Source organism: Jaculus jaculus, chromosome 1 (genome assembly GCF_020740685.1).
Source record: "Jaculus jaculus isolate mJacJac1 chromosome 1, mJacJac1.mat.Y.cur, whole genome shotgun sequence".
Classification (NCBI taxonomy): domain Eukaryota; kingdom Metazoa; phylum Chordata; class Mammalia; order Rodentia; family Dipodidae; genus Jaculus; species Jaculus jaculus.
This window is the reverse complement of record NC_059102.1, coordinates 102620828-102640591: the sequence shown is the minus strand read 5'-3', so window position 1 is coordinate 102640591 and position 19764 is coordinate 102620828. Positions and strand designations below refer to the sequence as shown.

Genomic DNA, 19764 nt, shown 5'->3' with positions numbered 1-19764 from the left:
CTAAAATGGCTAGGAAGGAGAATATGAACACTTCTAGGTACAAAACTGGGAGGGGAGCATCATAGAGCATGCCTTTAATCCCAGCAACAGGGAAGGAAACACAAGGCAGGAGTACTGCCAACTCGAGGCCAGCCTGGGCAAAAAAGCAAAACCATGGTTTTTTTTTTGTTTTTTTTTTTTCCCTCCTGTTCTGGTTTATCAAGGTAGGGTCTCACTCTAAGCCCAGGCCAACCTGGAATTTACTCTGTAGTCTCAGGGTGGCTTTGAACCCACGGTGATCCTCCTACCTCTGCCTTCCAAGTGCTGGGATTAAAGGTGTGCGCCACCACACCAGGCAACCCCATCTTTTTTAGAGAACCTGGAAGTTCTGGTCCCTAGGAAAGTAGACCTGCTGCAGTACCACCTTTTAGTGGTTCTCTTTCAATAGACAAGCTAATCAAGTTAAGACAGACTCTGTATAAATCTGAGAAAAATCATTTTGACATGAACAAGATTTTTTGTTTGTTTGGGTTTTTTCCCAGTTGGTGGGGGGTGTGGTAGGGTCTCACTCTAGCCCAGGCTGACTTGGAACTCCCTGTAGCCCCAAGATGGCCTCAAACTCAGCCAACATCCTACTTCTGTCTTCCAAATGCTGGAATTAAAGTCATGTGCCACCACTCCAGGTATGAACAGGGTACTTAAAAACCCTTGGTGCCAGGCATACTTTGGCTTATATGGAGACTTCAAGTGATAAAATAAAAGACAAAAAGTACCTTACCTAATGATTTCAGCATATTCTTTGTCTTTTCCTTTACTGTCCCTCCATTTCCTGAACATAACTGAAGCATCCACATTGGCTGGGGAGAAGGTGTTGGGCTCATTAAGCAGTGAGATTACACTTAACAGGATAGTCCTGAAAACAGGAAAATGGTCAGTTGTGAATACCCACATTTGGAATGTTCAAAGATATACCAGATTTTAAGAAATCACAACAGGGACTGAGGAGATGGCTCAATGGTTAGAGGCTTGCTTGCAAAGCCTGCTGGCTGAGGTTCAATTTCCAGCACCCACATAAACCCAGACACAAAAAGTAGTACATGTGCAACAGCAAGAGAGACCCTGGCGAGTCCAACACACACAACATGCAAATAAATTTTCATAAAAGAGAAAATTAATGTTGTTTTGTTGGGTGTGGTGGCGCACACCTTTAATCCCAGCACTCGGGAGGCAGAGGTAGGAGGATCACCATGAGTTCACTCTAAGACTACATAATGAATTACAGGTCAGCCTGGGCTAGATTGAGACTGTAACCTCAAAAAACTAAAATAAAGAGAGAAGAAAAATTATGGTCAGTTTTTAAGCTTTCTCTCCCTTAAAATTTTTCTAATATAAAAATATGGGCGAAAGAGCAAGCTGCTTAGCTGGGCACAGGGGTGCAAGCCTGCAGCCCTAGCATTCCCAGGGCGGGGAGGGCTGATAGTTCCAGTCAACCTGAGCCACAGATTGACACACTACCACAAACAAAAGAAATAACATACTGGGTGGGCATGATGGTGCACACCTTTAATCCCAGCACTTGGGAGGCAGAAGTAGGAGGATTGCTGTGAGTTCAAGGCCACCCTGAGAATACATAGTGAATTCCAGGTCAGACTGGGCTAAAGTGAGACCCTCCCTCGAAAAATGAACAAACAAACAAAAAAGAATAATTCCTTGGCTCTCTTCTACCCAACTGTTCTTTTTCCTTTTTAAGATTTTTCTTTAATTTTATTTATTTGCAAGCAGAGACAGACAGACAGACAGACAGACAGAAAGGGTATGCCAGGGCCTGTAGCCACTGTAAACTAACTCCAGACACATGTGCCCCTTGTGCAGCTGCCTTAGGTGGATCCTGAGAAACTGAACCTGGGTCCTTTGGCTTCACAAACAAACACCTTAACCACTAAGTCATCTCTCCAGCCCTCCTTTTTTTTTTTATTTTTTTATTTTTTGCTTTTTAACTTTTTTTTTACTTTTATTTTACTTTTATTTATTTATTTGAGAGCAACAAGCAGGGAAAGAGGCAGATAGCGAGAGAGAATGGGCGCACCAGGGCCCCCAGCCACTGTAAACGAACTCCAGATGGGTGCGCCCCCTTGTGCATCTGGCTAATGTAGGTCCTGGGGAATCAAGCCTCGAACCAGGGTCTTTAGGCTTCACAGGCAAGCCATCCAGGCTTTTTTTTTTTTTTTTTTTTTAATGAGAGCAGAGAATGAATTGGCCTGCCAGGGCCTCCGGTAGCTGTAATTTAACTCCAGATGTGTGTGCCACTTTGTACACATGTGCAACCTTGCATGCTCATCACTTTGTACATCTGGCTTTACATGGGAGCTAGAGAGTCAAACATGGGTCCTTAGGGTTTGCAGGCAAGTGCCTTAACCACTAAGCCATCTCTCTGTCCCTTATTTTTTTCCCCCAAGATAGGATCATAGGGTCTCACTCTAGCACAGGCTATCCTGGAGCTCACTCTCAGTTCCAGGCTGGCCTTGTATTCACAGTGATTCCCCACCTCTGCCTCCTAGTTGTAAGTGCTGGGATTAAAGGTATGTGCCAACACACCTGGTCCAGAGTGTTGTTTGTTTGTTTTGGGGGAGGGGTTGAGGTAGGGTCTCACTCTAGCCCAGGCTGACCTGGAATTCACTATGTAGGCTAGCCTTGAACTCATGGTGATCCTCCTACCTCTGCCTCACAAGTGCTGGGATTAAGGGTGTGCGCCACCATGCACAGCTTTTTAAAAATATATATATTTTATCTATTTATTTGAGAGAGAGAGAATGGGCAAGTCAGGGACTCCAAGCACTACCAACGAACTCCAAATGTATGCACCCCCTTGTACATCTGGCTTACATAGGTTCTGGAGTCAAACCTGGGTCCTTTGGCTTTGCAGGCAAACACCTTAACTGCTAAGCCATCTCTCCAGCAGCAAAGTGTTGTTGTTTTTTTTAAAATATTTTATTCATTTATTTACTTGAGAGTGAGAGAGAGAAAGAGAGAGAGAGGCAGATAGATAAAGTGAGAATGGGTCCACCAGCGCCTCCAGCCACTACGAACAGGCTCCAGAAGCATGCACCCCCTTGTGCATGTGGCTTATGTGGGTTCTGGAACTAGAGTCCGTAGGCTTTGCAAGTAAACATATTAACCACTAAGCCATTTCACCAGCCCCAAAGTGTTCTTTCAAACAAATATTTTTGGGGGCTGAAGGGATGACTTAGTAGTTAAGGCGTTTGCCCACAAAGCCAAAGGACCCAGGTTTGATTCGCCAGTACCCACGTTAGCCAAATGAACAAGGGAGCACATGCGCATGGAGTTCGTTTGTGGCAGCTGAGGCCCTGGCGCACCTTCTCTCTCTTTGTCAAATAAATAAAAATATTTAAATAATATTTTTATTTGTAAGGGGGTGTGGGGAGAATGGACAAACCAGGGCCAAGAGCACTGCTGAAAATGGACTCTAGATGCATATACCACTTTGTGCACTTTTGGGGGGGGGGTGGAAGGGGATTAAAGGTTGGGTCTTGTTCTAGCTCAGGCTGATCTGGAATTTGCTATGTAGTCTCAAGTTGGCCTCAAACTCATGGCAATCCTACTACCTCGGCCTCCTGAGTGCTGGGGTTAAAGGAATGCAGCAGCACCACCCAGCCTATTTTTTTTTTTTACTTTTATATTTTTATTTATTTGAGAATGATATATAGAGAGAAAGAGGCAGAAAGGTACAGAGAAAATGTGCCCACCAGGGCCTCCAGCCACTGCAAATGAACTCCAGATGCATGCGCCACCTTGTACGTGGGTCCCGGGGAAATCAAGCCTCAAACCGGGGTCCTTAGACTTCACAGGCAAGCACTTAACCACCAAGCCATCTCTCCAGCCCCCAGCCTATTTTGTGTGTGTTTATTTTCAAAACAGGTCTCACTCTAGCCCAGGATGACCTGATCTCACTCTATAGTTTCAGGCTGGCCTCAAACTCACAGCAATCTTCCTACCTAGGCCTCCCAAGTGGTGAGATAAAAGGCATGCACTACCATGCCCAGGTGTTGGGATTTTTACTTGGGCACTGCTGAGCTACCTCTCCAGTCCTCCCAAACAGAGTGGTTTTTTAAAACTTTTTTTTTTGGAGGTAGGGTCTCACTCTAGCCCAGGCTGTCCTAGAATTCACTATGTAGTCTCAGGGTGGCCTCTAATTCTCGGTGACCCTCCTACCTCAGCCTTCTGAGTGCTAGGAAAACATTTTTATTTATTTGTAAGCACAGAGTGACAGAGAGGACACAGACAGCAAGAATGGGTGCTCTAGGGCTTCAAGCCACTACAAATGAACTCCAGATGCATGTGCCACTTTGTGCAACTGGTTTTACATAGGTACTGGGGAATCGAACACAGGTCGGTCATTACACTTTGCAGGCAATGCCTTCATTGCTGACCCACCTTTCCAGCCACCACCCCAGAGTATTTTGTTTTGTGAGGCAAGCCCAACAGACTTCCTTTTTGGTATACGAAAGAGAAAGAGATTTGGCACACCAGGGCCTCCAGCCACTGCAATCAAAATCCAGATGTGTATGCCCCCTCCTGTGCCATGTACAATGTTGCGTCACTGCATGCCTGCCTTATGTGGGACCTGGAAAGTCAAACATGAGTCCTTAGGCTTCCAAGGCAAGTGCCTTAACCGCTAAGTCATCTCTCCAGACCACAAAGAGTACTTTCGATATCTTCAGTAATTACATTAGAAATCATGTAAGGGGGGGGGGGCTAGAAAGGTGGCTTGGCGGTTAAAGCACTTGCTTGCAAGCCTGACAGCTCACGTTCAAATCCCCAGCACCCACATGAGGCTAAATGCACAAAGTGGCCAATGCATCTGGAGTTAACAGTCGATCACCCACATTTTCTCTCTCTGCCTCTGCTTGCAAATAATACATTTTTAAAAAAGAGAAAAGAAAAGCTGAGTGTGGTGGCGCACGCCTTTAATACCAACACTCGGAAGGCAGAGGTAGGAGCACCACCATGAGTTTGAGGTCACCCTGAGACTTCATAGTGAATTCCAAGTCAGCCTGGGCTAGAGTGATACCCAACCTTGAACCCTTCCACCCAAAACTTAAGAGAAAAGAAAAAAAATCACGTAAGAGAATAACGTAAGAGTCACGCACTCTCAGTCTAGTCTTGATGGCCGTGTCCTTGGCTAGCACAAGTACCAGGGCCCTGGCCACAAGAAGAACATGAAGAAGACGCCCAGAAGCTGCACCCTGTAGGGGCTGGCACAAGCTGCTTAGGAACGTGGGTTTTGGCGGCCCAGCATGGCCCACGTGAGACATGCCCTGTGGCAGGTGGACCCTTGGACTTGATGCCAGGGCCGGCTCTCTCTCTGGAACCTGGCACCCTGCAGCTCCAGCTGCTGACAGTGCCTGTAGTCTTTATAAACGTACAGCATATGTTTAATAAAATTTTAAATATTTTTTATTTATTTATTTGAGGGAGAGAAAGAGGCAGAGAGAGAGAGAGAGAGCAAGGGAGAGAATGGGCGTGCCAGGGCCTCCAGCCACTGCAAACAAACTCCAGGTGCGTGCGCCCCCTTGTGCATCTGGCTTACGTGGGTTCTGGGGAAATCAAACCAGGATCTTTTGGCTTTGCAGGCAAACAAACGCCTTAACCACTAAGCCATCTCTCCCGCCCTAAAACTATTTTTTTTTTTCCTGAAGTAGGGTCTCACTCCAACCCAGGCTGACCTGGGATTCATTATGGAGTTTCAGGGTGGCCTTGAACTCACAGCGATCCTCCTACCTCTGCCTTCCAAGTGCTGGGATTAAAGGTGTGCACCACCACGTTCGGCTCTAAGTCTGATGTCAGCTGGACATGGTGGCTCATGCCTTTAATCCCAACACTCCAGAGGCCATCCTGAGACTCCATAGTTTATTCCAGGTCAGCCTGGGCTAGAGTGAGACCCTACTTCAAAAAAAAACAATAAATAAATAAGTAAATAAATAAGAGTTTGATGTTTAGCATTTAGGCAGGGAAAGTGAGTAGAACTAGAGGTGAAACTTAGAGATAGCAAGCTTACCTACCATGTATAACCTAGGTTTGTACTCCCAACACTAGGGCTTTGAGAGAATGTTTAGGGGAGATGGGAAATCAGGGCAAGGCATATAACTAGCCCCTTTTTACACTACAAACAATAATGAGATGGGTCTGCTCCTATTCTGCTGCCTTTCCAGTGCTGGAATTACAGCTGTGCACTCATACGTAGCTACTGAAGATTAAACTCAAGTCCTCATGCGTGAGTCCACTTTACTAGGTATTTTGTATTTTTGCGGGGGAGGGCAGTCCTTTATTTTTGTTTTATTTTATTTATTTATTTTATTATTTACTTATTATATTTGATTTTTATATTTATTATTTATTCATTATTATTTATTTATTTTTGGGTTTTTGAGGTAGGGTCTCACTCTAGCCCAGGCTGACCTGAAATTCACTATGTAGTCTCAGGGTGGCCTCGAACTCAGAGCTCCTTCTACCTCTGTTTCCTGAGTACTGGGATTAAAGGCATGCACCACCATGCCCGGCCAATTTTTCTTTCTTTTAAGGAGACAGGGAAACAAGTAGTCACCTCAGCAGTAAAAGGATACAAGCTCAGAATTTATTTATTTACTTATTCATTTATTTATTTATATTTTGGGGGGTTTTCAAGGTAGGGTCTCACTCTGGCCCACGCAGACCTGGAATTCACTATGTAGTCTCAGGGTGGCCTCAAACTCACGGCGATCCTCCTACCTCTACCTCCTGAGTACTGGGATTAAAGGTGTGCACCACCATACCTGGCTAGAAAAGCTCAGCATTTTGCAGAATTCAAAATCAGCATTTTTCTCCCCGCTGTATAAATAACCCTTTAAGCAGCATGTGAGAAGTAACAAGGGTTTATTCTTCAAAACTGCATTCTTAGGCTGGAGGGATGGCTTAGCGGTTAAGGCGTTTGCCTGCAAAGCCAAAGAATCCCAGTTTGACTCTGTAGGACCCATGTAAGCCAGATGCACAAGGGGGGGTGCATGCATCTGGAGTTCCTTTGTAGTGACTGGAGGCCCTGGAGCATCCATCTTCTTTCTCTCTCTCAAATAATACGTATTTTTAAAATAAAAACTACCTCCTTCACACACACACTCACTCTCTCTTAGTTGAGTTTTATAGCCCTAGCATAATTTGGTGAAGGTTGATTTGTGGAGAATGAAGCCCAGATCTCTTTCACCAGAAGTTAATTCTACACATGCTGCTGCTACCAGTTATCAGCTCTGTTCTTCCTTCCTTCCTTCCTTCCTTCCTTCCTTCCTTCCTTCCTTCCTTCCTTCCTTCCTTCCTTCCTTCCTTCCTTCCCTCCCTCCCTCCCTCCCTCCCTCCCTTCTTTCTTTCTTTCTTTCTTCTTATTTTGGTTTAATCGAGGTAGGGTCTCTCACTAGCCCAGGCTGGTACTGATAGCAATCCTCCTACCTCTGCCTCCCAAGTGGATGGTGGGATTAAAGGCATGCAACACCCCTCCCCAAAAAAAAACCTCCAGATACATGTGCCACCTAGTGCAAATGTATGACCTTGCACACTTGCATCACCTTGCATATGGCTTACATGGGCCCTGGAGAGTCAAACATGGGTCCTTAGACTTCACAGGCAAGCGCCTTAACTGTTAAAGCTCTATCTCCAGCCCCCCCTCTTTTTTTGTTTGTTTGTTTTTGAGGTAGGGTCTCATTCACTCTGTATTCTCAGGGCACCCTCGAACTCATAGCAATCCTTCTACCTCGGCCTCCTGAGTGCTGAGATTAAAGGTATGTGCCACCACACCCATCAGCTCTTCTTTAATAAAAGTAAAAAAAGGGGTGGTGGTGCTGGAGAGATAGATGGCTTAGCAGTCAAGCGCTTGCCTGTGAAGCCTGAGGACACCGGTTCGGGGCTCAATTCCCCAGGACCCACGTTAGCCAAATGCACAAAGGGCACACATGTCTAGAGTTCGTTTGCAGTGGTTAGAGACCCTGGCGCACCCATTCTCTCTATCTGCCTCTTTCTCTCTCTGTCGCTCTCAAATAAATAAATGAAAATAAACAAAAACAAAAGATTTACATATTTGCAAGCAGAGAGAGAAAGAGAAGAGACAGAGAGAATGATGGGCACACCAAGGCCTCCAGCCACTGTAAAGGAACTCCAGATACATGTGCCACTTTGTGTATCTGGATTTATGTGGGTACTGGGGAAGTGATAAGGCTTTATAAGAAAGCATCTCAACTGCTAAATCATCACTCCAGACCCTTTTTGTGTTTTAAGGTAGTCTTATTGTAAAACAGGCTGACCTGGAATTCACTATGTAGTCTTAGGCTGGCCTTGAACTCACAGCAATCTTCCTACCTTGACCTTCTGAGTGCTGGGATTAAAGGTGTGTGCCACCATACCTGGGCCTCTTCTTACCTATTCTTTTTATTTTAATTATTTTTAAATATGCACTCTATTTAAGAGAATGAGGTAGAGAGAAGGGGTATGCCAGCACCTCCAACCACTACAAACTCCAGATACATGTATCACCCTGTGCATCTCGCTTATGTGGATACTAGGGAATTGAACCTGGGTCCTTAGGCTTTGCAGGCAAGCGCCTTCACCTCTAAGCCATCTCTCCAGCCCTTATTTTTTACTTATTTACTTGAGAAATACAGAAGAAAGAGAGAATGGGCATGCCAGAGCCTCTAACCACTATAAACGAACTCCAGATGCATGCACCACCAGGTGCATCTGGGTTATGTTGGTCCTGGGGAATCAAACCTAGGTCCTTAAGCTTCACAGGCAAGCATCTTAACCACTAAGCCATCTCTCCAGCCCTCTCTTACCTATTCTTTCCCCCTCCCCAAAGGAAGGTCTTATGTGTAATTTGGAACTCACTAACTATGGTTATAAATCCACAACACAAAACACTTATAAAAGTAGTAGGAGGATCACTATGAGTTCGAGGCCAGCCTGGGAGACCGTTCCTTTAAAAAAAAAAAAAAAGGGGCAGGGAAAGTGCTGGAGAGGTGGCTCAGCAATTGAAGGCACTTACTCTTAAAGCCTAAGGGCCAGGGTTGATTCCCCAGGACTCATGTAAGGCCAGATGCCAAAGAGGTGCATGTGTCTGGAGTTCAAATTTGTAGGGCTGGAGAGATGGCTTAATGATTAAGGCACTTGCCTGCAAAGCCAAAGGACCCAGATTTGATTCCCCAGGACCCACATAAGCCAGAAGCACAAGGTGGTGCATACATCTGGAGTTCATTTGCAGAGGCTATAGACCCTGGTATGCCCATCTGCCTCTTTCTCTCAAATAAATAAATACATACATACATACATACATACATAAATAAGACTTTAAATTTTGCAGTGGTGAGGCCCTAGAACACCTATACTCACTCACTCACTCTCCCCTAAGTACACATATTAACCTTTTTTCATTTTCCTTCAAGGTAGAGTCTTACACTAGCTCAGGCTGACCTGAAATTCACTATGTAGTCTCAGGGTAACTTCAAACTCACATCAATCCTCCTCCCACCACGCCCAGCTTATAAAAACATTTATAAAATATTTTATTTATTTAAGAGAAAAACAGAGGCGAAGGGGAGGAAGAATGGGCATGCCAGGGCCTTTACCCATGGTTAACAAATTCCATATGCACATGCCCTGCTTATGTGGGTCCTGGTGAATCAAACCTGGGTCCCTTACACTTTGTAAGGCAAACACCTTTACCACTAAGCCATTTCTCCAGCCCCTGTAAAAAACATTTTTTAGTTTTTTGAGACACACCCAACAGACTGGCCTTTTTTTTTTTTTAATGTGAGAAAAGTGAGAAAGAGTGTGTGAGAGAGAATTGGCAAGCCAGAGCCCTCCAGCCACTGTAATTGAACTCCAGACACACACCTGTGCCACCTTGTATGTATATGTGACCTTGTGCACTGTGTCACCTTGTGTGTCTAGTTTACATGAGACCTGGAGAGTCAAACACTGGTCGTTAGGCTTCACAGTTAAGTGCCTTAACCACTAATTCATCTCTCCAGCCCTGTAAAACATTTTTTAAAAATATTTTGGTTATTTATTTATTCAGGAGGAGGAGTTAGGAAGAGGCAGGGGGGAGAGAATGGGTGTGCCAGGACCTCCAGTCGCATGTGCCCCCTTGTGCATATGGCTTTCATGGATACTGGGGAATTGAACCTGGGTCCTTGGGCTTCATAGGCAAGCACCTTAACTGCTAAGCCATCTCTCCAGCCCTACAAACTTAAAAAAAAAAAAAAAGTTTTAATGGGCTAGAGAGATGGCTTACCAATTAAGGTACTTGTCTATGAAACCTAAGGATGTAGGTTTGATTCCTCAGTACTCACGTAAACCATATGTATATGGTAGAACATGTATCAGGAGCTCATTTGCAGTGGCTGGAAGCCCTGGCACACCAGCTCTCTATCTTCTTCTTTATGTCTCTCATTCTCTCATAAACAAATAAATAAAATATATAAAATTTTAATCCAGACACAAAATGGCCTGGATATCCATATGGCCTCAGCGCCTGACACTACCTGCACAAGACCATCATAAGAGGAGGAAAAGATCATGACATTAAAAGTAAAAGAGAGACTGATTGAGATGGGAAGGGGGTATGATGGAGAATGGAGTTTCAAAGGGGAAAGTGGGGGAAGGGAGGGTATTAGCATGGGGTATGTTTTGTAATCATGGAAGTTGTTAATAAAAAAAATAGTAAAAATTTAAAAAAAAATTTTAAAGTTAAAAAGTTATTAAAGTCTGAGGAACATCCCTAAATTTGGGGCTAAGTGGCTTTTTGGTGTTGTTTTTGAGGCAGGTTCTCACTCTAGCTCAGGCTGACCTGGAATTCACTATGTAGTCTCAGGGTGGCCTGGAACTCATAGCGATCCTCCTATCTCTGCTTCCCGAGTGCTGGGATTATAGGCGTGTGCCACTACACCTGACTTTAAGTGGCTTTTGATGGAGCCTATGGAGGAAAAGTTATGCTGGTATCCAAAATGCAAAAGGCAATTTCAGATTGGCAGAATAGCATGAGAGGAATCCTCTAGCAAAGAAATGGGTTAAAAGATAAACAGGCTTATCTATAAAAATATTTATAACTTTTGGGTTGGAGAAATGGCTTAGCAGTAAAGATGTTTGCCTGCAAAGCCAAAGGACCCAGGTTTGATTCCCCAGGACCCACGTTAGCCAGATGCACAAGGGGGCGCACACATCTGGAGTTTGTTTGCAGTGGCTGGAGGCCCTGGGACACCCATTCTCTCTCACTCTCTCTTCCTCCCTCTTTCTCTGTCAAATAAATAAATATAAATAAATATTAAAAAATATAAAAATATATCTATTACTTTTGTTTTGTTTTTCAAGGTAGGGTCTCACCAGGCTGACCTGGAACTCACTATGTAATCTGAGGGTTGCCTCAAACTTGAAGTCCCCAGAGATCCTCCTTCCTCTGTCTCCTAAACGCTGGGATTAAAGGTGTGCACCACCACACCTGGCTCAAAATATCTGTAACATTTTAAGTTGAGACCATGCAAATGATATAGCACACTTAATAACAAACTTGAAAATTTGAAGCACAATAAGGAAAAATCCTAACTACATATATAAGGTTGCTCTAAATAGCTGAAGGAACAAATCCAAAACTCAGAGGAAGGTAGAAGAAATGAGGTTAGGATTTTCTAGGCAGTGTACAAATGAACAAAGCATTGAGAAATGGTATCATCTAAATTGTTGAACACAAAGTACTGCCTCAAATAAGCCAAAACAATAAAAACTCAAGGGATTGGAGAGATGACTTAGTGGTTAATGCACTTGCCTACAAAGCCAAAGGACCCATGTTCAGTTTCCCAGGACCCATGTAAGCCACAGGCACAAGGGGGCACACTCATCTGGAGTTCATTTGTAGTGGCTGGGCACCCTGGCACACCCATTCTCTTTATTTCTTTCTCTCCCCCCCACCTTTCTCTGCCTCTCTACCTCTCAAATAAGTAAATAAGTAAAAATAAAATTTTTTTTAAAACTCAGGGTGGGAGGGGCTGGAAAGATGCTCAGACTTTAAACACACTTGCTTGTAACTTTCGACAGCCCAGATTCAATTTTCCAGTACCCACATGAAGCCAAATGCACAAAGTGGTGTGTGATAGTTTGAATGTTTGGCCCCATAAACTTAGGTGTTTCATTAAAATTAGGCTTGCAACTTCAGCCCCTAGCAGGCAGATCTGTTAGAGGGGATGTGTCACTAGGGGTGGATCTTCAGTGAATCCCAAAGGTGTCTGGAGAGTAGTTTGGGCTATGGTAGCCCTAGTTTGTGGCACTGGCTGTTGTTGATGTTCTTTACTTGGATCTATGAGAAACAGCCAGCTTCTTCCACCACTGATGGTGTTCCCTTGGATTCTATAAGCCTAAAATAAGTCTCTTCCTCCTATAAACTGTGTCTGATAGGACATGTGTCTCAGGAACTAGAAGCTGCCTGCAACATGGGGCATGCATCTAAAGTTTGTAGTGGCAAGAGGCTCTGGTATTTTCAATTTATATTCTCTAATTCTTTCTCCCTGCCTCCCTTTCTCTCTCTCCTTACAAAGAAAGTAAGGGCTGAAGGAATGGCTTAGCAGTTAAGGTGCTTGCCTGCAAAGCCAAAGGACCAAGGTTTGATTCCCTGGGACCCACGTAAGCCAGATGCACAAAGTGGCACATGTATCTGGAGTTCATTTGCAGTGTCTGGGGACCCTGTTGCGCCCATTCTCTCCCTGTCAAATATATAATTAAAAATAAAATACAAACACTCAGGAGCCAGATTGTTACTAGAAAATTTTCAGTGCCAGGGATGGGATACCTTCCAGTGTGTTGTTGGCCAGGGAGGTCCCCGATGTCCCCCACAAATTACAAGCCATTGCCAAAGGGACTTGGTTTCCCACCAGGAATAGATGGCAAGGTCCTATTGCTGAAGACTCCACATACTTGGGCTGCAAAGTCACTGAGAAATCATGCTGGAGCTGAGCTGAAAACCTCCTCCATATAGACTGGCTGACAGAAAGCTGGAAAAAGCCATGCTGATGCAGTTCAATGGGAGAGAAATCACCAGTGAAGATACTCAAGAGTGGATACTGCAAGCCTTATATTTTGGCCAGCCACACCAGATGAGCCAACAGGTGCAATAGTGGCACGTCTGTTATGGGGGAAACCAATTGCCCTCTAATTTGCCTGGAGGCCTGCTTCACAGGAGGGAATACATCCCTGATACTGAAAACCTATGACAGGGGTAGTCATGAGCCCTAGGGGTATAAAGTCTGGTTTCTGGCTAAATATATATACTATGCTCACCAAACTGCCCAGTAAGCACTTCTCTTAAAGTTCATACATACCCTTATATTAATGCTACTCTCACTTTTGGTTAGAGAACTTTCTCTTTTCAGATGGAAGTGACCTTCGGATGACTCAGAAGGTACCACAGTGCTAAGAAGAAGTGACTATAGTGCTCAGTCCTGCAATATTTATATCACACCTTTCAAGGCTCAGGTTCCATTGCAGAAGAGGTGGTGGAAAGAATGAGAGAGCCAAAAGAAGGGTAGGACTCCTTATGACATTCTCCTCCTGTCACAAAATGGCCTGGATAACCATGACCTCACAGTGACTGACACAACCTACATAAAACCATTATAATAGGAGGAAAAGATCATGACATCAAAATAAAAAAGAGGGCTGAAGAGAAGGCTTAGTGTTTAAGGCATTTGCCAGCAAAGCAAAAAGACCCTGGTTCGACCCCCCAGGACTCACATAAGCCAGATGTACAAGGTGGCACTTGAATCTGGAGTTCATTTGCAGTGGCTGGAGGCCCTGGAATGCCCGTTCTCCTTTTCTCTTTTCTCTTCCTCTTCCTCTCTCTCTCCCTCTCAAATAAAGTTAATTTTAAAAGCAAAAGAAAAATCATGCCTTTAATCCCAGCACTGGGAGGCAGAGGAAGGAGGATCATTGCTGCGAGGCCACCCTGAGACTCCATAGTGAATTCCAGGTTAGCCTGGGCTAGAGTGAGACCCTACCTTGAAAAACCAAAAAGAGAGAGACTGATTCAGAGGGGGAGGGGATACAATGACGAGTGAAGTTTCAAAGGGAAAAATGGGGAGAGGGAGGGAATTACCATAGGATATTGCTTACAATTATGGAAGTTATCAAAAAAATAAACTTTTTGAGCTAAAAATAAAATTTAAAAAATTAATAACCAAAAAGAAATCATAGGAAGAAGGGGTCCTCTACACTGTGGATTGCACTCATACCCACTCTCTTCTGCTACACACAGAAAAAATAGGTAACATTTAAAAGATATAAGCTGGGCTGGAGAGATGGCTTAGTGGTTAAGCGCTTGCCTGTGAAGCCTAAGGACCCCGGTTCGAGGCTCAGTTCCCCAGGTCCCACGTTAGCCAGATACACAAGGGGGCGCACGCGTCTGGAGTTCGTTTGCAGAGGCTGGAAGCCCTGGCGCGCCCATTCTCTCTCTTCCTTTATCTGTCTTTCTCTCTGTGTCTGTCGCTCTAAAATAAATAAATTAAAAACAAACAAACAAAAAAAAAAAAAAAACATAAAAGATATAAGCCACAGCCAGGCATGGTGATTCACACCTTCAATCCCAGCACTTGGGAGGCAGAAGTAGGAGGATCACCATAAGTTTGAGGCCACCCTGAGACTACAGAGTGAATTCCAGGTCAGCCTGGGCTAGAGTGAGACTCTACCTGGGGAAGGGGGAGGATACATAGTTGTGTCAGTGAGTATGTTTGGTTCCAAGACCTGCTCCTAAGACCCCAAACCCCAATGATCCTCAAGACCCTTATATAAAATGACATAATATTTGCATATGACCTACTGTACATCTATTTATATATTTTAAGTACTATGTGAATAGTTACTTACTGCATTGTTTAGGTAAAAAGAAAAAACTGAGCCAGGTGTGGTGGCACATGCCTTTAATCCCAGCACTTGGGAGGCAGAGGTAGGAGGATCGCTGAGAGTTTGAGGCCGCCCTGAGACTACATAGTGAATTCCAGGCAGCCTGGACCAGAGTGAGACCCTACCTCGAAAAAAAAAAAAAAAGAAGAAGAGAAGAAGAAAAAAATGAACCTTGTCCATGTTTATTATAGAACCTTTTCCCCCTCAAATATTTTTGGTTCATGATTGGGGAATCAATGTGTGTGGAACACATAGGTATAGAGAACTAAGTGTATGTATATGGCACAGTTGCACTATAAGGCACAGTATCAGAATTTAGATATGACTCAACACCAAGAAGAAATCTATATTCCAACTGCTGCTCTAGCACATCAAGGACTCTTTAGAGTCCTTTGGAGATAAGCCCTAATGATAGTTCCACAAGTTAGAACAGACAGACTTGTGGGTATTCAAATCAGAAAGCTGGAAAGCCAACCTCTCCTCTGGATAACTACATTAGTTTTCTGAGGCTGCCACCACAAAGGACCACAAATTCTAAGTCTGACAACATTGATAATTTATTTTTTAAGTGTTTTTCTTAATTCTTTGTTTTCACTTATTTGAGAGCAACAGAGAGAGAGAGAGAATGAGAATGGGTGCACCAGGGCCTCCAGCCACTGTAAATGAACTCCAGATGCAGCCCTCCCACCCCAGCTGTGCATCAGGCTTACATGTGTCCTGGGGAATCAAGCCTTGAACCAGGGTCCTTAAGCTTCACAGGCAAGCACTTAGCCACTAAGCCATCTCTCCAGCTCAACATTAATAATTTATTATCTCACTCAGAGAAAACATGAATCCAAAGTCAAGGTGTTCAGTAGGTCATGCTCTCCATGAAATCTGTACAGAACATTCCTTTCTTGGAGCTTTAATGTTTGTTGATAACACGTAACATTCCATGGCTTTTGGATACATGGTTCTAATCTCTATACTCCAGGGTATTTTGGGGGAGGACCTGTGCAACCTTTATTAGAGCAGAAGGCAGAAAGGATCCAGTGAAATACTGAATTCACAAAATAAACTCAAAAAATTCTCAGAAAATGACATAAAAAGATAAAGACAAAAATAAGTCACCTAAGTAAAGTGATAGAGACAGGAAACGGTAGCCAAACTTCCCAAAGCGATGGTCAAAACAGCAGGGGAATGCCTGCAATGCCTCCAAGTAACATGGCCAGCTTCTCTTTGTGTGCCTGTTTTCTCTAAATTTCAGTCATATTGGATTAAAGGCCTACGTTACTCCAATATGACCTCATCTTATGTAACTACATCTACAAACAGCTCCACCTCAGTGGCTGTGGTGAGGTCATCATCTAGGATGAAATGAGACTTCTCAATGGTGCAGCTGCTCTTCTTGTCCATGATGCAACTTCTATGAGGTTGCCATCTAGGATGGGGGGTGGGGCTTTGTGGTGATGGGCTGTTGCCCTGGGGTCACCCACCAGTGCTATGTAAGTTCAATAAATTCATTGATTTTGGAGGATTTGTCCTCTGGCCTGTCATCTGTGCCCTATCTGGGAGAAAAGATGTATACTTGAATCAACCCAGGGGGAATGTTTCCCAAAGTTAAGATTGGGGGGAGGAGGCGGAGAAATGGCTTAGCGGTTAAGCGCTTGCCTGAGAAACCTAAGGGCCCCCAGTTCGAGGCTTGATTCCCCAGGACCCATGTAATCAAGATGCACAAGGAGATACATGAGTCTGGAGTTCGTTTGCAGTGGCTGGAGGCCCTGGTGTGCCCATTCTCTCTCTCTCTCTCTCTCTCTCTCTCTCTCTCTGTTGTACTCAAATAAATAAATAAAAACAACAAAAAATTTTTAAAAAATTAAGATGGGGAACAATCAAGGAAGATATCCTACATTAACTCCTGACCTACACACACACACACACACACGCACGCACGCACACACGCACACCATGTATCCCACACATATGAACACACATGTATACATGCATGGATCTCTCTCTCTCTCTCTCTCTCTCTCACACACACACACACACACACACACACAAACACACACACACAAGCCAGGCATAGAGGTGCATGGCTTTAATCCCAGCACTCTGGAGGCAGAGGTAGGAGGATCACCATGAGTTTGAGGCCACCTTGAGACTACACAGTGAACTCCAGGTCAGCCTGAGCTAGAATTAGACCCTACCTCACAAAAAATAATAATAATAAAAGACAAAATTAAAAGCACACACAGTTGGGTTGTGCAGGCCTGACAACCTAAGTTCAGATCCTCAGAACCCTCTTAAAGCTGAATGTAAATTGTACACATGTCTGTAATCCCACCACACCTACAACAATGGGCGGGGGGGGTCAAGTGAATCTTGAAGCTCAAAGGCCAGCAGCAATATGGTACTTGCAGCAGCAAAACAAGAGACCCTGTCTCAACTAAGGTGGAAGTTGAGAATCAATACCTAGGGTTGTGCTAAGACCTTCACATGTATGCAGTGGTACAAAGCAAGCACAATGGTGGGACAAACGTAGCAAAGACACTCTCATTCTAAATGAGAGACATCAGAAAGAAGAAAGGGAATGCAGGACCCAAACCAGGACCAAACTAATGATAGTACTTTAAGTACTATGTAAATAGTTACTTACTGCTTTGTTTAGGTAAAACGAAAAAAATGAGCTGGGCGTGGTGGCACATGCCTTTAATCCCCAGTGCTGGGATTAAAGTTTGTGCACCACCACACCCAGTTCTTAGAAATCACTTTTAGTAAGAGTTGAACAAGTGTAAACATTTCTTATGTCTATGTGAGTTCTTACTTGAAAGTGTACCTTTTACCATTTCCTCATCAACCAGATTTATGGTCCTGAGAGTTAATGAAGGATTTTCTCAGTTGTCTAGGAAGTGTAAAACACCTCCTGGTGTCTGGAGAGTACTAGCAGCCAACATCCACACCTCTCTAGAAAGGGCATGGAGATGTCTGTACATTTGTGTTTGGGGATATCTGTGTGTGTGCTTATGAAACCCATAGTGGAGCTGGGCTTGGGGTTGCACACCTTTAATCCCAGCAATCAGGAGGCTGAGGTAAGAAGATCACTCAAGACCAGCCTGAGACTACATAGTGAATTAAGGTACCTGAGCTAGAGTGAGACCTTGCCTGGTCTTGGCCATCCCTGAAAAGTGAGGTCAAATGTGAACATGTGTAAGAGCATGTTGTGCAACATTTATTGCTATGGGAAGATCCAAACTGCTATAATTTTTCCATTTCTACTATATGCATATCGTTGTTTGGGGGGTGTGGGGGGCTTTTCAAGGTAGGGTCTCACATTAGCCCAAGTTGACCTGGAATTCACTATGTAGTCTCAGGATGGCCTCAAACTCACAATAATTCTCATATCTCTGCCTCCAAAGTGCTGGGATTAAAGGTGTGCCACCATGCCCGGCTTTTTTTTTTCCCCTAAGAGAGAGAAAGAATTGGCACAACAGAGCCTCAGCCACTGAATCAAACTCCAGACATTTGTGCCACCTAGTAGGGATGTATGGCTTTAGAATCTGGAGTGTCAAACATGGGTCCTTAGGCTTCACAGGCAAGTGCCTTAACTGTTAAGCCATCTCTCCAGCTGTCATTTATTTCTCAATGAAAGAGAGAGAGAATGGGTATGCCAGGGCCTCCAGCCACTCTCCAGACATGTGTGCCACCTTGTGTGCATGTGTAACCTTGTGCATGCATCAGTTTGTGTATCTGGCTTATGTGAGATCTGGGGAGCCAAACATGGGTCCTTAGCCTTCACTGGCAAGTGTCTTAACTGCTAAGCCATCTGTGGCAGTTTGGATGGATAGACCCACCAATAAAATTTAGGTTTTATTAAAGTTTGTAATTTACATCTACAGCCACTTGGCTGGAGGTGGTGTCACTGTGGGTGGATCCTAGGGTCCAGCCCTAAGGTGTAGAGGTAGATTTGGAATTCCAGTCTAAGGATATACAAAGTGCCTGAGCTTTGCCTGGAATTCCAAGTGTGCTGTGTGGTGTGGTTTTTGGATTTTGGACATTATGGAACATCCCTTGTCTCTGTAAGCTTCAAATAAATATCCCTTCCTCCATAACTGCCTGATTTGGAAGTTCATCCCAGTGTCATGAAGCTGTCTACCACACCATCTCTCCTGCCTTTCTACTGTATTTTAGTTGCAACCTATTTTTAATAGAGTTTGTATTTATTGAAGTGTTTAAAAAAATGGGCTGGAGAGATGGCTTAGTGCTTAAGGCGCTTGACTTCAAAGCTAAAGGACCCAGATTCAGTTCCCCAGAACCCACATAAAGCCAGATGCACAAGGTGGTACATTTTCTGGAGTTCACTTGCAGTGTCTAGAGGCCCTGGCTTACCCATTCTCTCTCTATCAAGTAAATCTAATAAAAAAAATTTAATATTTTATCTTTATTTATTTATTTCTTTGAGAGAGAAAAAGCGACAGAAAGAGATAATGGGCGTGCCAGGGCCTCCAGTCACTGCAAATGAACTACAGATGCATGCACTACCTTGTGCATCTGGCTTACATGGGTCCTGAGGAATTAAACTTGGGCTTTACAGGCAAACACCTAACAGCTAAGCCATCTTTCCAACCCCACTTTTTTTAATAAATAAAATTTCCTAAAATAAAATTTAATAAATAAAATTTCCTTTAATCCCAACACTAAGGAGGCAGAGAACCACTGTTCATGGCCAACCTGGAACTAGAGTGAGTTACAGATCAGCCTGGATTAGAGTGAAATCCTACCTTGAGAAAGAAAACACAAAAAGATGAGAATAATAAAATAGAATAAGAT

General features: G+C 44.0%; 1 protein-coding gene across 1 annotated transcript in view; it reads right to left on the bottom strand.

Moving 5' to 3' along the window:
- Ube2r2 (ubiquitin conjugating enzyme E2 R2) overlaps positions 1-19764 on the bottom strand; it is an 88433-nt gene that overhangs the window by 3971 nt on the left and 64698 nt on the right. Inside the window, exon 4 of the mRNA XM_004658373.2 lies at positions 758-892. Within this exon, the coding sequence (XP_004658430.1) occupies positions 758-892 (135 nt within the window). The remainder of the gene's footprint in view (positions 1-757; positions 893-19764) is intronic.